General features: G+C 33.7%; 2 protein-coding genes and 1 long non-coding RNA gene across 3 annotated transcripts in view; 2 read left to right on the top strand and 1 right to left on the bottom strand.

The window, feature by feature from the left end:
• The window catches only part of Galk (N-acetylgalactosamine kinase), a 59,979-nt gene extending 55,164 nt beyond the window's left edge, over positions 1 to 4,815 (top strand). Inside the window, exon 8 of the mRNA XM_076415768.1 lies at positions 4,527 to 4,815. Within this exon, the coding sequence (XP_076271883.1) occupies positions 4,527 to 4,752 (226 nt within the window). The 3' untranslated portion in view covers positions 4,753 to 4,815. The remainder of the gene's footprint in view (positions 1 to 4,526) is intronic.
• LOC143203564 (uncharacterized) overlaps positions 1 to 18,873 on the bottom strand; it is a 509,963-nt gene that overhangs the window by 219,440 nt on the left and 271,650 nt on the right. The window lies entirely within an intron of this gene.
• LOC143203562 (uncharacterized) overlaps positions 14,814 to 18,873 on the top strand; it is a 275,686-nt gene continuing 271,626 nt past the window's right edge. Inside the window, exon 1 of the mRNA XM_076415769.1 lies at positions 14,814 to 14,953. The gene's annotated coding sequence lies outside the window, so the exon portion shown is untranslated. The remainder of the gene's footprint in view (positions 14,954 to 18,873) is intronic.

Genomic DNA, 18,873 nt, shown 5'->3' with positions numbered 1-18,873 from the left:
TTCCACTTTTAGGACGAGAGAGCCCTGACATATCGATATTTTTCCCGCTATATGCAATTCTATAATAGATATGAGTCGAAAAGGGAAAAAAGAAACCAAGCACGTAAATAAGTCACATATAGACTTCAGATAATTGCGATACAACTGTATGGGCATACTTTTTTTGGCCTGAAATCGGGAAGGGGAATCCTGTTACGGATACCTGGTCAGAGAGACCTGCAAGAATAAGCGAGTTGGACTGATTGTGTGGAGACTGCCATCATGTACCGCAAGCTGACATCACGCAGCTTGCGGTACATGATTTAATCGCTCGCCGGAGAAGGTCGAGACAATTTGGGGTTAGAGCACAATGGGGTAATGCCGGCTATGATAGAATAAAGCCACGAAGAGCCGAATGAGTTAATGACCTAAAATATCGGCCAGCTCGGTAATACATCTTTTGTCCGAGAGACGAAGAGTGGAGAAATATCTCGAGTAAACCTCGAATATAAAATCGTGAACTTGGGGGACGTCTGTTTCTCTATGAATTTGATTGTTTCTGAGAAACCAGGGGCATTGATTATTCTCCTGAGAATTTTGTTTTGAAACACTTGCAAGACGTTCCACCTGGCTAGGTGAGACGTATTTTAGATAGACACTGGAGCCGTATAAAACGACTGATCGAACCAGCATCTTGTACAGGAAAGATTTTATAGACAGAGGGAGCCTGTTGGCCCGGTTGGGAAGCGGGAACAGCAAATTAACAATACCTTTACCTTTGTATAGGGACGTTTGAATGTGGGAATTCCATCTAAATTTGCGATCGAAGACAAGACCGAGGTAGGTGGCTTCTTCTGACCATGGGATTTCGGCGTTCTCGATTTTAAGACGCGAAATGCTCGGTGCAAAACGCTTCTTGTGGAAGAAGATGGCCTGGGTTTTCTGTGGGTTGACCTGCAACCTCCAGAAATGTAACCACTGGACCGTCTCATCGAGTTGTTTTTGGAGTCTGCTTCGGATGTGCGATGGTACTCTCGAAGTAGCAAAGTAAGCAGTGTCGTTTGCGTAAAAAGCTGCCTCAACTTGTGGTCTCCTAGGGATATCTGAAAGAAAAATATTAAGTAGAGCGGGTGCCAGGTGGGAGCCTTGTGGAACTCCTGCGTCGATGGTTTTCCGGCTAGAGAGAATATCTTTAATCTTCACCTGGAACGATCGTCCTGACAGAAATGATTTAATAAGAGCTGTTAGGTTATCGGGTAACGTATACTGCTGATGCGGAATTAAATACAAGGTTTAGAAAGACTACCGCACATATATCGCGCTGGAGTGTAATTGGCGTCTGATGAAAGCTTCACATTACTCGCTAGCGCGCTATTGGAAGCGAACATGTTAAACAATGTATCCCATTATCTTCCAATTTATCTATTCCATTTATAAAGTAAAAATCTAATAAAATGGTGCTGTATTTGGTGAAAATTGTTTTCATACATGAAGTTCTTTTTCCCAGCAGTCCTCATCATTGCATTAGAGTTTGAAACGTGAACCTGAAAGCACGGGAAGAATAAAGACACCAATATTTCCAGGAGGTGTTCCTTTTTGCTTTTAACGGTTAAGAATGTCAATAGAGATGAATGTAATGAGTGTGTTAATGAAAGAACTTGAACTTGGGATGATTTCGGAAATTTAAATCAGGTGAATTATGCGTGGAAGACAAAAAGCGACCCGGACCAGACCAGTAAAGAAGTTTGACGATACAGAATCGGAAGAGCTGTTGGATGATTGTTGTCAATCTTAGCAAGAACTTGCCCACTCATTAGAAGTTACCAAAAAGCAATTTCTCTTCAATTAAAAGCCTTGCGATTGCTTCAAAAATTGGTTGAAAGGACATTGGTTATACTATGAACTAAAGCTAACAGTATGAAATAAAGTTTTTTTGCATTGCTTAATTACGGGACACGAAAGGTGTATTCATTATGACGAACAAAATATTCATGGTGCGAAGGTTTTGATTTTGTTTTGTCTACTGGGACCAGCTTGGCGTGACTATGGAACAACTTACTTGTTTGAATCGGATATTCAAAGACAAGCGGCTACTATATCAAGTCATGGCAAAATAATATTAATACAAGACAATCTCTAGTTGGAGTTAGCTCCGCACAGAGCTCTCATTTATTCCATCTAAACAACAGCCTTGGTCTATAACAGGTCAATCGAAAAGTCCCGCGGCCTACCGTAGTAAAACACATTTTTTTGGCAAAATTAGTTTTTTTTTATTCAATATAATCCCTTCAAGAGCGATACGCTGATTATAGCGACCTTGCAACTTTTCGATACCATTTTTGTAGTATAATTTGTCCTTTGCTTCAAAATAGATCTCAGATTCGGCGATCACTTCTTCATTCGACGAAAACTTCTTCCCAGCGAGCATTATTTTGAGATCTGAGAACAAGAAATAGTCGCTAGGGACCAAATCTGGCGAACACGGTGAATGAAGAAGCAATTCGAAGCCCAATTCATTAATTTTTGTCATAGTTTTCACACATTGTACATTGTCTTGGTGAAGCAGCACTTTCTTTTTCTTAAATGCGGCCGTTTTTCGGCGATTTCGTCCTTCAAACGGTCCAATAACGCTATGTAAAAGTCGCTGTTGATGACCCTTCCTTTTTTATGATAGTCAATCAAAATTATTACATGCGCATCCCAAAATCCAGAAGCCATAACCTTGCCAGACGACTGTTGCGTTTTCCCACGCTTTGGAGCGGGTATATATATCGACAGTAGTTTCTATTCACTATGTCCCAACGATGACTAGAACCATTATTACACCACAAACTAAAATCCGGCATTTTCTATTAATTTTGACCAGTACGCCGGCTAACAGGAAAAGCGACGTTCAAACATCAAACCGAACCCATGAAAGACGTCGTCCAAAAAGTTCGTAATCATAAGGGAGGAGGGCTTACGTTTTAAAGGAAGTTTCCGGAGACCCTCCTGGAGATGTTTATTCCGTTCCAGAAATTAATTTAATAAGTCGTAGGTAATGCCCTTAGGAAAAGCCCGGTGGATTCTTACTCCCGGGCTCTTTTCTAAGTTTTTGCCGGTCTGCTGGTTACTTTGCCAAGTTCCATTTCATTGTACTTAAAATGCGTAGCTGTAAATCAAAATTAATTGTTTTTCTTGTTTTGTTTTCCAAGAAATATATATTTTATACTCCATGTTATTATTATTCAAGACGCAAGAGAAAAATATACTTTCACGTAATCGAGATATAAATTATTTTCGAAAATAATCGGTGGTAGTTCCATAATCTTTTTGTTTCATAAAATATGGGGGTGGTTTAACATCTTACTATGCATCGTTAGTAGTATTTTGGCTGAAGTTTTGAGCTTTAGTATGGAAAATTAGCTAACAATCAATCACTAACAATGTGTTCAGTTGAACTCACAAATTCAGATTATTTTTGTATTAGGACATCAAATTGAAAACCGCCGTCATTTTTCGAATGTTAAAGTTTCATTAGACAAAACCACGTACCCCAATATTCACACCCTTGTCACATAGCATGTAGAGTTTGTCGATGAAATCGAAGAATCGATCCAATTTTTGATATCATCTAACCGGGCAATTGAAAAGTCCCCGGCCTGACACATAGATGGCACTACTGAAATTAAATTAATGTTTTTTATTTAGCCCTAATCCTCAAAAGATGTGTGTATAAATTTGACAGCTGTCGGATCATTACTTTGGGAATTATAGCATTTTGAGTGAAGCAACTTTCATGAATACAAAAAATGCTGATTGAATGATTTCAAGCAACAAAAAATTCGCGTGTTGATAAAATATTGCTTTTTGAAAGGAAAAAATACAGTTTGAACAAAATTTGAACCTAACCCTCAAAAGTTGAACTCGCATCTTTTGAGGGTTGGGGCTAACTGAAAAACATATGGATTTAATTCTAGTAGCGCCATCTATGTGTCAGGTCGGGGACTTTTCAATTGACCTGTTAGTAGAATATTAATTACGTTTAGTAGATACGTTAAATTTGATTAAATAAGTTTTTTATTTATTTTTCTTTAGTTATTACAATGATTATTATGTACATATTTCATTTTAAAACGTTTTCTTTTGTGTTCGTGTCATATCCGTCAGGATCTTTAAGAACAAATTCACTTTATATTGTCATATTTTATAGCTCCCCAATCGTTTACAGTATTGAACAAAACGCAGGGGAGTGGAAATTAATAAACGCATAGCTTTGGATCAAAACAGCTTCGTTTTGATGGGCAAATAAAAATTTTTATCGCTTGTTCTCGGGATCCATTCAAATTCAACTCAATCTATTCGATTCGAAGACATTAAACATTTTGAAAGGTCTTAAAAATATCTGGGTCGTTTTGTATCTGTATTAATAATTATTTAGGATTTGCATAAATTCATTTGTATAGGCACTAAAATGGTATATTGAAAAGGTCAAATAGTAGTTAAATAAAGATAAGAATATATTTCTATACTATTTCAGCGTCATTGAAGTTTTTTGTAATTTTCAGGATTGTCGATCTGGCTAAAGGACTGACGTTGGGGACAAGACTGACGGGAGCAGGATGGGGTGGGTGTACGGTGTCACTGGTTGCATCGGAGAATGTCGAAAAGTTTGTGAACCTGCTCATTGAATCTTTTTATAAGCCGCTTGGTGTTACCGACGGATTTGAATCGTTGGTATTCAGGACCGAACCTATGGACGGCGCTCGGGTCTACGTACCAATAACTAAATAACTAAACTGTAATAAGATTGTAATATTCTAACTTATGGTTTAAATAAATTTATTTTTATACATATTTGACATTTTATACATCGTTACTTATCAACTACTTGCGTGTATTTTAATTAGCAATATATATTGATGAAAATGGCACCCTATTAATGTAAATCAGAACTGTTAAAGAAGCTAATCTAACTGGTTTTTTAAAAATATCTTAAAGTCTCCTTTTTACCAACAAGGGTTTGTCTGGACTGGACCTAATGTTTAACGTATGTTGCGAATTACGACCCTCGGCATTAAGCCTGTCGACTGACCATCTTAGGGAATATCTTAGATGACATCCGGTTTCACGCAGCCTGGTTACTAGCGTAACTGGTATGGTTATTCCTTGTCGGATTTTTTATTATTGCCTATAAAGACATTTACAATCACAAAAGTATATCCATGCCCCAGCAGGATTCTAACTCGCGACTATCGCAGCAGTAGGAGGACCGTTTAGTCGGCAACGAAGCTGGCTAATCTAACTATTAAATTTGATAGTTTTTACATTTCTTTACATAAAATGACAGTTATTAGTGATCGGCTACAGGTCGACAGAATTTCGACCACAATTTTTATTAAGCTAGTCGTTAGATTTATTAGCTAGAATTATTGAGTTAGTTATGTTACTAATATAATTAATCATTAAAAAAACTTACAAATTCCTACAGGCAATATGATCGTAATGACGTAGGTTCACTGTTATTTTAAATAGGCTATATCTGAAAGCCACAAAAAAGCAAATATAGCATAAAAAGTTAAAAAGAAAGAATTTTAAGAAAGGTTCATCTCGATCTCAATCCCAGGTCAATGACTAAACTGTTAATTTTCAATGTATCTATCAACATTGTTCACGATTCCACCATATATCAATTTCTTCCTCAGTGTGTCTCATGGAGTTCATCCAAACCGAAGATGTTACTGTGGACAATACTTCTTTCCACATATCCATACAGTTCTTGCTTTGAATTGAAATAACAAGTTTTCATTGATTTATTATATGCTTTTAAATTGTTTTAAATTGTATTATTTCAAGAACAATGTTTAGGAAACCACCTTCTATTAGACCTCTTGATGGGTTGCACCATTTAAATAATATGTTTCCCAACAAAGTGTTATGTTAAGCATCCTCTCAAGAGCTACATATCTCTGATTTTCCTATAAATATTCCCTCAGACTAAGAGTTTCATTTGAAATAATTGTTTTACATTATATTTATATCGAAAAAACTACTTACTGCTTTTACACATTTCATAAATTTGATCTCCAAAAAAGATAAAATGAAGGTGATAATTCGTCACCCGCTTCCTGTGAGGACAGTTACTTTTCGGTGAATCCGAGATTATACTGGTTTTAATTTTTTGAGATATGTACCACAGGGCCTATATTAATATTCAACAAAGCTGCAACACACTAAAAATATTCCCAATATAAACCGTAGCAACTTAGTATCTAACCGTATACATATTTACCTCATTAACGCTCCATTATCTCGTTTCTGTTCGAGTGAGGACAATTTCTTTTATTTTTTGAAGATATGAGCTACAGTGCCTTTATTAATATACAGTGATGTTGCAACACACTAAAAATATTCCCAATAAAAACCGTAACGATTTAGTATTTAATGGTATACATATTTACCTCTCTAATGCATTTCATTACCAAGGGAGGCCTGCATTATCTCGTCTCATTTCTGTTCAAAGTAACTGATTGACTGACTGAAGTAACTGAGTTTATGACTTTGATCATCTAGTGGGTTTGACATTTTCAATCTGAGTGGTATGTTCAGTATTAATACCTACCTAAACCCATTTATCTATTTACAATATTATTTTAACCGCTACCAACTGATCACTATTACAACAAATTAGATTTGCTTTGTTCATAATTTAATTTTGTGTACATGTCACAAAATTTTATTATAATTTTTGTATTGTTTGGAATCGGCACCGATTTCAAAGCAAAAAAGTTGCTGCCCCGTTGGAAATCGAACTCGATATCTCCGCGTGTAAGCTTAACGTTCTAACCATTACACCATAGAAGCAGTTGCGTGCAATGTGCCTACGACTTCTCATATGATATGATTAGTGCCTAAAAAGCAAATTAAATGGCTTTTTCACTGAACTACTTTCGATTTTTCGTCACATCAGTTCAGCAATAACATTATACATAAATATCTGATTACTTTCTCCTCGATTCCCTCGATTCCCCCTTCCCCCCAGCTGATCCTGACTTGATTTCAATGGGACCACCCCTGAAGTACACCCTTTCGAATAAATAATAAATAATCTATGGAGAAATCGGCGAACATACATTAAAAGAAATACAGTCGAAATTAGAACCTCCTCCATTTTCGAATACGGTAAAAAAATAAAAAAAAACAAATATAGGCGCTTATGCTTAGAATTGAGAAAATTAGTTCTTTTGCTAGACTATCAGACTCTCAAATATGACATCGTTTATTCAATAATGTACGTGCATATACGAGTACAATAAAACAAACAAGCAAATATATTTTTCTCGTGCGAAAACAGCGAGAATAAACGAAACAACCGTTGTCAGGACGATTGAAATTTTTTGCTATTTTCCACAATAATGCCAGTCAAACGTGTACATATTCTATCTTGTCACCAACTAAAAATTTGATTAAATTCCGCGTGGAGAGCGACTGGGCCGCGCGGGAGAGGGCAATGTAACGGAAAATGTTCCTCCAAAGAGATAAATCGCTGTAGGTTTACAACAGAATGCTCAACTGATGGGATATGTGCGTGTCGAGAATACATTTAATCGATTATAGATATCGTTAGCGTGGATTGCGTGGTACTATTAGTTTACAATAAAGGGTGCAAACTGGAAAGTTTTCCTTAAAATGTATCATAGGCGTTGTATACAAATAATCCAAGATTACTCTTATCTAATAAAACGATGAAGAGTTTCTGCCATACAGTGCTTTAACAAAGTCAATGTGATAAAACTTAAAGCCATTTTTATACTAATACAGTGTAGTAATATCAGAAAATTATTAATTGAAACAATGAACCATTCAAATAATTCTGAAAAAGATAATCTGGTTTAAATTTAAGCTCAACTACAAACAATAAACAAAATTATTTAACATATAGATATATATTATAAACATATAGATATAGAGATTTAACTTTATAGGACATTTTTTGAAACGTATAACTTGTTTTAATCACTATGCTATGAGCCGCGACGGGATCCAATTGGTTCACTTCGTCTATCTAGCGCCTTTATTTCTTATATGTTTCGGCCGCCATTTTCAGTGTGCTTAACGTAAGAAGCAGTGCATGTTGATTTTTATAACATTTAGCGGTTAAAAGTTTATTAGTATTTATAAGACGGTCGTACAATAACTAAAGTGAATTTTTGATCAAAAAAGTGTTGTGTACCCGGATGCACAGATAGTAAAGAAAGACAGAATCGTTTTACATCGAGGAAGTTATTTAGCTGTCTTTAAGAAATGGTTGATAATGTTAAACCGAGTGGATTAACCATCAAAAAAAATTGTAATCGGTACAACGTCTTTTGTTGTAAGTTGGGGTACGTTTATTCATATTAATAATCATAGAAAATATTAAATACTTATTTTTTAATTTTAGAAATGAATCCCCTTCCGAAATAAGCTACACAAACGGCTTTTATTCTTGAATCAATTATTTGATGGTTGAAACTCTACTAAGACAATAGCTCCTGAACGTAAACATTTTAAGAAAAAATTAACCAAAGTTTAATAAACTAGGAATTTTGGCGCAAAGCGATTCAGATATATATAATAGAATAGAATAAATTTGTTTACGCGAATTAAAAATTTAATAATCAACTTGATGGGTTTCATTTCATTAAAGAAAAAATGTGTAGTTACCCGAATAAATATAGTGGCTTAAGGCTACTTAATTAGGATAATTTGGAATTTTTTTCGGGCCTACTAGAGTTCATGAAATCATTTAAAGTGCTCATAAGTTAATTTGTTTCATCTCATTTGTCTTTAGGAAATTATGAAGAGGATTAATTCGATACTAACGGGGGATGTATCACCAGGAGTTGAGAAATTGAAAATTTACTTTATATCTTCAATTTCAGATGTTCCTGTATGAACAAACAAGGCAAGACAAAATCACATGCCCCAGAAAATATTTTAATTATAATGTCAGTAGTTCTTTGAGCAATCTTTTCTATTTTATCTCACGATATTGTCACGTTGATAATATAGCCTATTTTTTTCTGAAATACCTTTAAAAAAAATGTAAATTGAAAACCTTTTAATTGTACACTATTTTGATGTTTTTATGTTTTACTTTATTTGAGTTAGACAATCAAAGTTTGCTTTCACATCTAGAGATTATCACAACAAGAGTGCATCAATCAACTTAATTTGACTTTTGGCGATGGAGTTCCATCAAAAACCACCGTGTATCGCTGGTTTATTGAATTCAATCGTGGTCGTAGTTCGCCGTCCAACGAGTTTCGTGAAGATCGTCCATAATCGGCTGTTGTACCAGAAAACATCGATGCTGTGTGCGAAATGATTAAGCAAGAATGTCATGTGTAAAAAATGCTTAAGAAGTTCAATCGCGGTGCTTCGAAAGATGTTTATAAAATCGTGACAGGTGACATGGATATATTCGTATGAGCCCGAAAGTAAGCAGCAATCGACTGTATGGGTGCTCCAAGATGAACCAAATCCAACAAAAGTTGTTCGCGTACGAAGCACTTCAACGAAAATGGAGGCCTGTTTCTTTGGGAAAACTGGTCATATTACAACAGTGTCTCTAGAGGATCGTAGAACAGTAAATTCTAATTGGTATACAACCATTTGTTTGCCAGAAGTCTTGGGTGAAATAAGGAAATCAAACAAGAGACGCCGGACTGTTCTTCATCATGACAATGCGAGCTCTCACACATCGGCTGAAACAACAGACTATTTGAGCACTCAGAAGATCGAATTGATGGGTCATCCATATATATATATATATATATATATATATATATATATATATATATATATATATATATATAATGTATGAATTTTTCTCAATAATAGTCTTTTTAAAATAAAAAAAGGTCAGAGTACATGCAAGCACCTAATATTAAGTTTAAATAGTTATATTAGGAAACATGTTTAGATACTTAAGGGTAAATGATGTGGCTCGGTGAATAGAGCTAAAACGAAATGTAACAGTGGTGTTTACATTATGTGATCGTTATTTATTGGCAATATAAATAAATGTAGAAAATACAAAATAGATAAAAACCGATGGCAGCGGTGTTACCTGGAGACGAGGCTTGGGCAGTCGATGGTGGCACGTCTTAACCAAACGATGGTCGATTACTGAATGATGGAAATACCCTTCAATAACATCCCAGACCAACGTCTCGGGGTTGCCAGCTATTCGCTATCGTGTTCTAGTTGTAGATTATGTTATTTAACGGTAAACAAAGTACCCCGTTATTCCACGATGTAAAATTTGACATGCCTCAAGGTCGCTACAATACTAACATTAGTCACAATAAACTTCGACCTATTTTCTATTAAAAAAAAAAGTATAAGGTTAACGATAATTATAACGTTCAGGTAAAGGATAGCTTGTTACTGGACGATTCTTCGCAAGACAATTTGGAAGGGCAATTTCTTATCCATAGTCACGTGTGAATCCCCGTGAACAATCATCTCGTTAAACTCAACTCGATTTAGTAAACACCAAATTTGAGAACGAAATTGGGTAGTCGTTTCGATGGAAACCGGCCTAGCTTAGTTATTCTACTTAACAAGCGATTTATATATAGCCTGAGAGTACAGATAACTATTAAAAAAAGTGCGACCTCTGTAGTTTCTTGTTTTACTAGAATATTGTTAACATCATTACTTTTTTGTCACAATTTTACTAACCACCATTGAAATAAATATTCATTGATATCGATAATATAGTGGATATTTGGTGATATGGTCAAATTTCGAAGTTGTATTCAGTAAACAGCTTTTTAAAAGCACTTGAGTATAACTATTTAGCTACGTTACTATAAGAGACTCTTTTAGGTAACCTGGAAGATACTTGATATCAATTTGATTCCTTACGAGTTTTAAAAAACATAACATGAATTGTATAACATGTTTCTAAATTTAGTTTTTTTATTATTATTTAATTATTAAATTGTTACTAGTCGTTTCCATCTTACCTAACAATTTGCCTTTATGATAACTTAAATCTAGGTATATAACTAGGAGGACCCATCGACTACACAAGATCACATGGTTTGACTCTTTTGGGTCTGTGTCCTATCCTGGTGGTATCCAAAAGCTGCAATATTTCAATATTCTCTTGAGAATGGAGTCTTTCCTCATGCCCCCTTGCAATTCCCTTGATTTCTACGCTTGTGTCCAATTATTTATATTGTCACTTGCCTGTTGTAATTTTCGTTAGGTTTCTTCACTATTGTGTCCGCCAGCTATAATCGCAGAATCATTAGTAAATGTAGCCATCGTATATTCTCCATTTTTTGCTATATTACAAGTGTAGAGTAGATAAAGCATCGGTCCCAGTACACTTCCTTGTGGTACACCTGCTTTAGCTTCTTTTATTGTAGAGTAAGCTTTTTCTTATTTGACTCTAAGCATTCTGGTTGTAATATATGATTTTAATAGTTCGGTGTATTGTTTTGGTACCATTTTCTGCAGTTTATGAACAAGGCCTTCATGACAAACCTTATCGAAGGCTTGTGATACATCTAAGAATATAGCTAAGCATACTTTTTGACTTTCGTAGGCTTTTTCAATAATATCTGTTATTCTGTGGACCCGGTCAATTGTTGAATGCTTGTCAATAAACCCAAATTGGTGTGTTGGTGTTAGGTTTTTCTCTCTATGATAATTTAGTTTCTGATGCTGGAAGTTTCTCGCGTACAGAGACATATTTATTGGTTTATTTAAGTCTTACTAACTCAACGAAAACATCCCTTTACATTAAAAAATAAAAATTTTAATAAAAAAATCACTATTAAAAAACAGCAATCGGTAAAACTATTACAGCATCAACTGTCCTTAACCCTGTATGAAACAATGCAAGACGCTGTATATTCTTGTAGTACTTGTAATAAATAAATACCTGTATATATATTGTAATATATATTGTAATGTATTGTAATAGATAACACTTTAGGTAACGCATATGAATTCCAATAAGATGTAAGGTCGTGGCAATCAATTTGTATTGTTCTTGGTGGGCACCCTCGGCTTTTGAGATCAACGCCTCTTAAACAGTCTTAAAAGTTTGAAAACACGAAATTGGAAACTTTTCTGAATGGAAAACTTCGCTCGAATGCTTCTGAAATCGAAGCAAACTATCTAAATTAATTTCTCTAATTTTTGGCTCCAAAATTGAAGAAAAGAAAGCAATTTAGAAAATGGGCTCCATCTAGGTGAACTTAAATCAACATATGAACTTTCACTGATTATACAGCAATAAGGATTTTTTATACTATACTACCAGTGATGTCAATTTTCATTACAGATTCATTATTTTATTCTTAAGAATTTCAGACACAAAATATAAATAATATTATTAAGAATAAATCCCGGAAAGCCCAATACATGAGTATGTGATGACATGAAGGGGTACTTTATTTCGAAAGTATAAGAACAATCCATTTATAAAAAATTGAGCAAGAACACTTCACTTTCGAAGATTCGAAAAGCCTCTTTCTTGGACAGCAAGACTTCCAATTCTGAACTCTTTCCGTAACGGCATTCATATGTTACTTAAGAAAGGACTACAAGTTTGAGTTCGTTTTCAGTTATTTTCTTATATGAAATAAATTTCTATCAAAAATTACATCAATACTTAAATACTTTACTTACTTTAAATACAATAATTAAATAAATGTAGTGTTTCTGTATAAAGGACACATATATTACGGATTATCTCTCTTGCCAGATAGATTATAACGTACAAACAGTTCTTGTTCATATATGACACCTTATGTTTTATGGTATTAAACACCACATAATTGACTAATAATGTCATAAAAACATTATAAAACACTCCTAATCACAATAATAATTAATCGGCTCTAATTTATATCAAATTTTATCAGCCCGGGATTCTTCCCAACAACATTATATCAATTAATTCAATATTTTTCGATTATCTATTACCAACTAGTCAATAAAAATAACCGCTTTCACGAGCTGCTTATATAACCCAACACGAAAGCCTCCCTCTGGAGCAGTATCAAATAATGCTTTATTTTTCGGGATTTTTCTTTGTTTCCTTCTATGACTGGTATTAACCTATGTCCCGAAATTACCCTTAGGGTTTTACAGTCTTTGTACGCTTTAAATGTTATTTTGTATCCATTGTTTTCTATTAAATATTATGTATGAATGCCCCGAATGCTTTGAATGTATCTGAAAATGATTGTAAGGGGTTATTTATACATAGCAATAACCTTTTGATAAGAACGAAAGACGATTATATATATTTAACAATGAATAGATATTAACGGAGATACCACATAATAACTGGAGCTCTGAAGGCTGATTGATATTTTTTGTTTAATTAGTTAAACCCCAAAATTGGAGTTCATGACATCTGGCTTTACGCAGCCTGGATGTCTGAGATCATTTTCCTTCTTGAATTTTGCACTATTGCCTTTGGGATACTCGAGAGGGCTTAACACTTATATTAAAACTCTACTATAAATAATTACAACAGAGCGAATGTGAACAATATATTAAGAGAATAAAGGAAATACAATAAACACGCAAATATTAAGAGAGATATGTTTATTAGAAGGGAGATAGTGACAAAATGCAAACAGCTTGGACTTAAACTAAACCAAATGTATTGGCTGATAGGGCGTAAATTTAAATTATCATTAGATAAGAAGATTTCACCCACTTTGCACAGAGCTTTCTCATACCCAAATATTCATGAATGAGATGATGTACACGCTCAGTTGATATTTTTTAGGGTGTCTGTTATTTCATTTAATTTCGATTTACGGTCATTCAAAATCATTATGTGGATTTTTTAAATGTTTTCTTCAGCAGCAACCTTTTTTGGGCGTCCACTGCTTTCACCGTCTTCGGTGCTCATTTCACCACGTCTAAACTTAGCATATCAATCTTTGATGGTCGATTTTCCTGGGGCAGTATTCAGAAACTCGGCATCAATTCAAGTTTCTGCTTCAATTTCATTTTTCCCTTTAAAAAGCAATATTTTATCAACACGCGAAATTCCTTTTTATCCATTTTTTTCACAATAAAAGTTGCCGCACTCAAAATGCTATAATGCACAAACTAATCGTCCGACAGCTGTCAAATTTATATACGCATCTTTTGAGGGTTAGGGCTAACTAAAAAACATATGGATTTAATTCTAGTAGGGCCATCTATGTGTCAGGCCGGACCTTTTTCAATTATATCTGTTATTCTATGCAGCTAATTTAGTGTTTGTTAATAAACCAAGTCTGATGAGTAGGTATTACGTTTTTCTATATATAATACAGATAGACATATGAGATTTTTCTGGAAGGGTATCCACAAGTATTTTAAAACAAAAAAATTCTCGCGATAAATACAAAATTATTAACACACACATTGTAATATAGGATTTGGGACATCTGTTTGGAACAAGTGGGTTGTAATAACCTTATAAATTAGACGCTCTTATTGTATCGCAATAATCCCCAGGTCCATGTCGAACAAAACTGGTCCCCAACTGATACGGCCGCGGGCGTTCGACTAACGTCGGCCGTGATAATTGGAATTGACCAATTGGGCTCCGGGATCAGATAACCGTTTACAAATCGGCATCGATACCGAAGACGAGAGCCCTCCAGGTGACGGGAAACGGCTCCACGACTCGCTCCTCCAATTTTCTGATAACCGGTCCCACAATAACGTCCACTGGATCGTCCTATTAATAATTCCGACGGCCACCTGAAGCAGGCCTGCGCGTCCGGCCGCGGAACCGCTCCGCGGTCCCGCCGCTTCCAGTTTTCCAGTGAAAACTCCGCAGTCGATCGGGACGAAGCCGGCGGCCGCTCTCCATTCGTCCAGGGAAAAAGTCCGGGAAATTCGGCGCGAAACTTTTTCGTTTACACACAACGTCGAGTGCACTGGTGATGGATTGTGACGACGTCTTGGATTAGATGTAAGTTTATTTCGTCATTCATTTCTATCTAAAATATAATCTATTATCTAATAACAGTATAGTATAGTATAGTTATATCACAATAATATATATCACAACAATAGTATCACAATAATAAATATTTTCTAAAATAATAATTAAAAAATTAAAGTATTAATATATATATTTATATATATATATATATATATATATATATATATACATATATATATATATATATATATATATATATATATATATATATATATATATATATATATATATATATATATATATTTGTCAAGAAATTTAAAAGACAACCTTCAACCCTCAATTCTAAACTAATTAACTAAATTATTTTGCTGAAATAATAACTATTATAGTCCTTAATTCGTTGGTTCGTTCTCATTTCGAAATTATTTATTAGATAAAAATTGTGATGGTTGTTCGATCAAAATATTAAATTAATTATATTTCTATAGATATAATAGATATATAAAAAAGGAATTCCACAAACTCTTTGATTGTGTTTCAATTAAAAAAAATATTATGAAAGACCCTTTGAAAAATACATTAAATGATAATCGATAAACATTATTTCTACATCTAAAACAAATTAGTTCCAACACAAGGAATAAATTCAGATTTTTAAAAAGCTTTTAAATCCATTTAGTTCGTAACTAAAATATTTTCTAAAACAATATAATAAGAAATTGTAATTTTTCAACATCCGAATTTAAATATATAAAAATAATATATTATTATTGTTGTATTTAAAAACTATTAATTTATAGAATTTATTGAATACTCATAAGCACTTGTTTCTTTTGATAAAAACAGGTGGAGATCATTGATTAATTAACATCTTACAATTAATTATAGTTACAACTCAAATATAATAATAATACGTCTTAATTTTAATCACTATATGCATAAATAATCTTTATATTATAATAATAAAAATAGATTTAAACCAATCTAAAACTAGAACACCTTTTTTATATTGAGTAAAAGCGAGTTATTGAGTAACTGCTTTTTACGGAGATATTTTATTAATATTTTTAAAAATTATTTGAAATTAACCAGCTCGCTAGGAAAATTTTAGTAAACAAATAAGAAAAAGGAAAGATACAAAACAAGAATATTTGAAAAAGCTATTTTAAATCAAACTTATTACAATCATAAGGATTTAATTTGCATTAATGTAATGCATTATAATTCAGTTACAATGCCCATACAATGAAAAATCATAATTTCAATATGTAAGTCTAAAAAGATTTTGTTTTTATATATTGAGTTTCAAGGCTGAAGCATGTTCTGGAATGCTTTAAGCTGGCACAAATAATTATGCTCAAAAAACCTGACAAACCTGCAGAAATGTTCGAATCTTACAGGCCTATTTCGCTACTACCTGCAATATCATAGCTATTTGAGAAACTAGTTATTAAACGTATTAAAAATTTCGTAATAATAACAGATTTCCAGTTAGGCTTCCGAAATCACCATTCAACAATCGATCAAGTGCATAGAGTAAATGCGGCTATTGAAAGAGCGTTTGAGGAAAAGAAATAGTGCCCTGCAATATTCCTGGATGTTTCACAAGCTTTTGATCGGGTTTGGCAATCGGAATTAATCTGTAAGATCAGCAAATTGTTACCGCGTAACTATTGTCAATTGCTGGAGTCATATTTATTCGGAAGAAAATTTAGAGTATCGCACGAAATGGCGTTCTCGACATTGAACACTATTTCGGCTGGAGTTCCAAGTAGCGTCTTAGGACCTCTCCTGTATCTGCTCTACACTGCTTACATTCCAATAACAAAAGAAACGCTACTTGGAACCAACAAAATCAACAAATGGACGAGAGATTGGAAAATTCAACTTAATAGTTCCAAATGTATCCACGTTAATTTTACATTGCGGCGAAATAATAAAAACTTAATTATATTACTCAATGGATGCCCGATTCTTCAAGCAGAATCAGCTAAATACCTTGGAATCCATCTTGACGCTAGATTAAATTGGAAACATCTCGTTAAACAAAAAGCAAAACACATTAGAACACATAAAACACATAAAACTAGTATACTGGTTAGTCGGAAAATACTCTCCACTTGATATAAAATCAAAGAGGTTGATCTATAATACAATCATAAAGCCAATTTGGACCTATGGGGTGCAAATATGCGGTTGCACTAAAAATTCAAATCAACTAGTCATACAACGCTGTCAAAACAAGGTTCTTCCATTGATTACCATTGCCTATCGCTACATAACCAAAGAAGAACTGCACGATGACCTGGAAATCAAATGGATTTGCGTAGTTATCCAAGATTTCGCCTTGAAACACGAAAGAAGATTACTAAATAATACTAACGTGGAAGCAATACAGCTGCTGGACAGTGCGCAGGATATCAGGAGATTGAAGCGAACAAAACCATACGAACTTATATAAAGTGTATACCTTTAGTGTAAACTATAGCTATAAGTTATTATAATTTTATAATTGAGGAATACATATTGATGTATTTTCTCGCACTCGTCTTGCTTGCGAATTAATCCAAGTACATAGGAAAAGTAGTAATAAATTAATTGTAAATTAAGATTGTACACCATTATAACTCTTTAAAAAATTAATAAAGTAAATAGAATATTCATTTTTAATACTTCAGCTTTCGGGATAAAATATAAAAAATTATTATCAACATCTATTATTGGCAAAATTGGTTTTAAACCAATTTTTTCGAAATATTGTTTCTACTTTAATCGACGAATATGCATGAAATCACCATACTGTCAGAGTGCTTATATAATTTAACAAGTTACACCACCGTCCTGCACTATCAGTTCGCCCGCAACATCAATATTTACCAGAACAGCAACCGATTTTGGACGAATTTCTCGAAATTTATCCGTAATCGAAATACGGCCGCCATTGTTGTGGGTAAACCAAGTATAAACAATGATCCTTAATGGAGTATAATCGCCATTAAGTTCTTCGATACACTGCGGATGAGTTAATCACTGTCGAGATATAATAAAGTTGTTGTTGTGTACTAAAACATACATCAAAATATCAAAAATTATAACAGAAACATCAGTTACCACCTAGCAAATCTGCTTCAACACCACCGAAAAATGTACAAGGCAATCCTCTCAGAGTTCAGAACTAATCTGTAATTTGAAATATTTTAAAATCTCTTCGGACTCATCTATATTTCCGTTAAAAGAAAATCAACAGAAAAACTCTATTAAACTTTTTCTGTTACCTACCTTATTGTTATTCAACAGCTTCGGTTTAATGAAAACAAACAAATTAATAACGTTATTATATACCATGTTTTAATCTCAATTCAAATAAATGTTATTAATACTTTTATGAATGTTTTTATTACATTTTACATTAACTACATATGTTTAGTATACTGCTAATTTATAAAACTAACTTATTACTATTGTTTTGTTATACATACAAGGTGGGGTAAAAGTTATTGACTCAATTTCCGCTGAATGGTAATAATGGAACGATTATTTTCAATAAATATTGTCACTATTTCTGCTCGTTCTTCTGGTGTATATTTATCCACAATAAAATTTGGACATCTACACAACACAATGGTTAAAGCGAAACTGAGCTAAGTGTTACATAACCAAGATGGCTCGCAATGAAAATGGTAGCGGGACTTTTGCCCCAACTTATACAAGCAGGACTAGTGCGGAAGAAATACATCAGTATGTATTTCTCAAATTAAAATTAAGTTACACTACTTAAGCTAAAGTTAAGACTAAACACTTGGACTATACAAGTTTATGTCGTTTGATTCTCCTCAATCTTCTGATTTCCTGGATGTTGTGCGGTAGCTGTATTGATTTTACGATATTGTTAAATAACTTTGTATCATGTTTGAAGGCGAAATCTTGGATAATTTCGTAAATCCATC

Source organism: Rhynchophorus ferrugineus, unplaced genomic scaffold (assembly GCF_030347505.1).
Source record: "Rhynchophorus ferrugineus isolate W39M unplaced genomic scaffold, kcgeb_rfMv2 rfM10, whole genome shotgun sequence".
Classification (NCBI taxonomy): Eukaryota; Metazoa; Arthropoda; class Insecta; order Coleoptera; family Curculionidae; genus Rhynchophorus; species Rhynchophorus ferrugineus.
The sequence above is the reverse complement of the archived record's forward strand: the minus strand, read 5'-3'. Positions and strand labels throughout refer to the sequence as shown.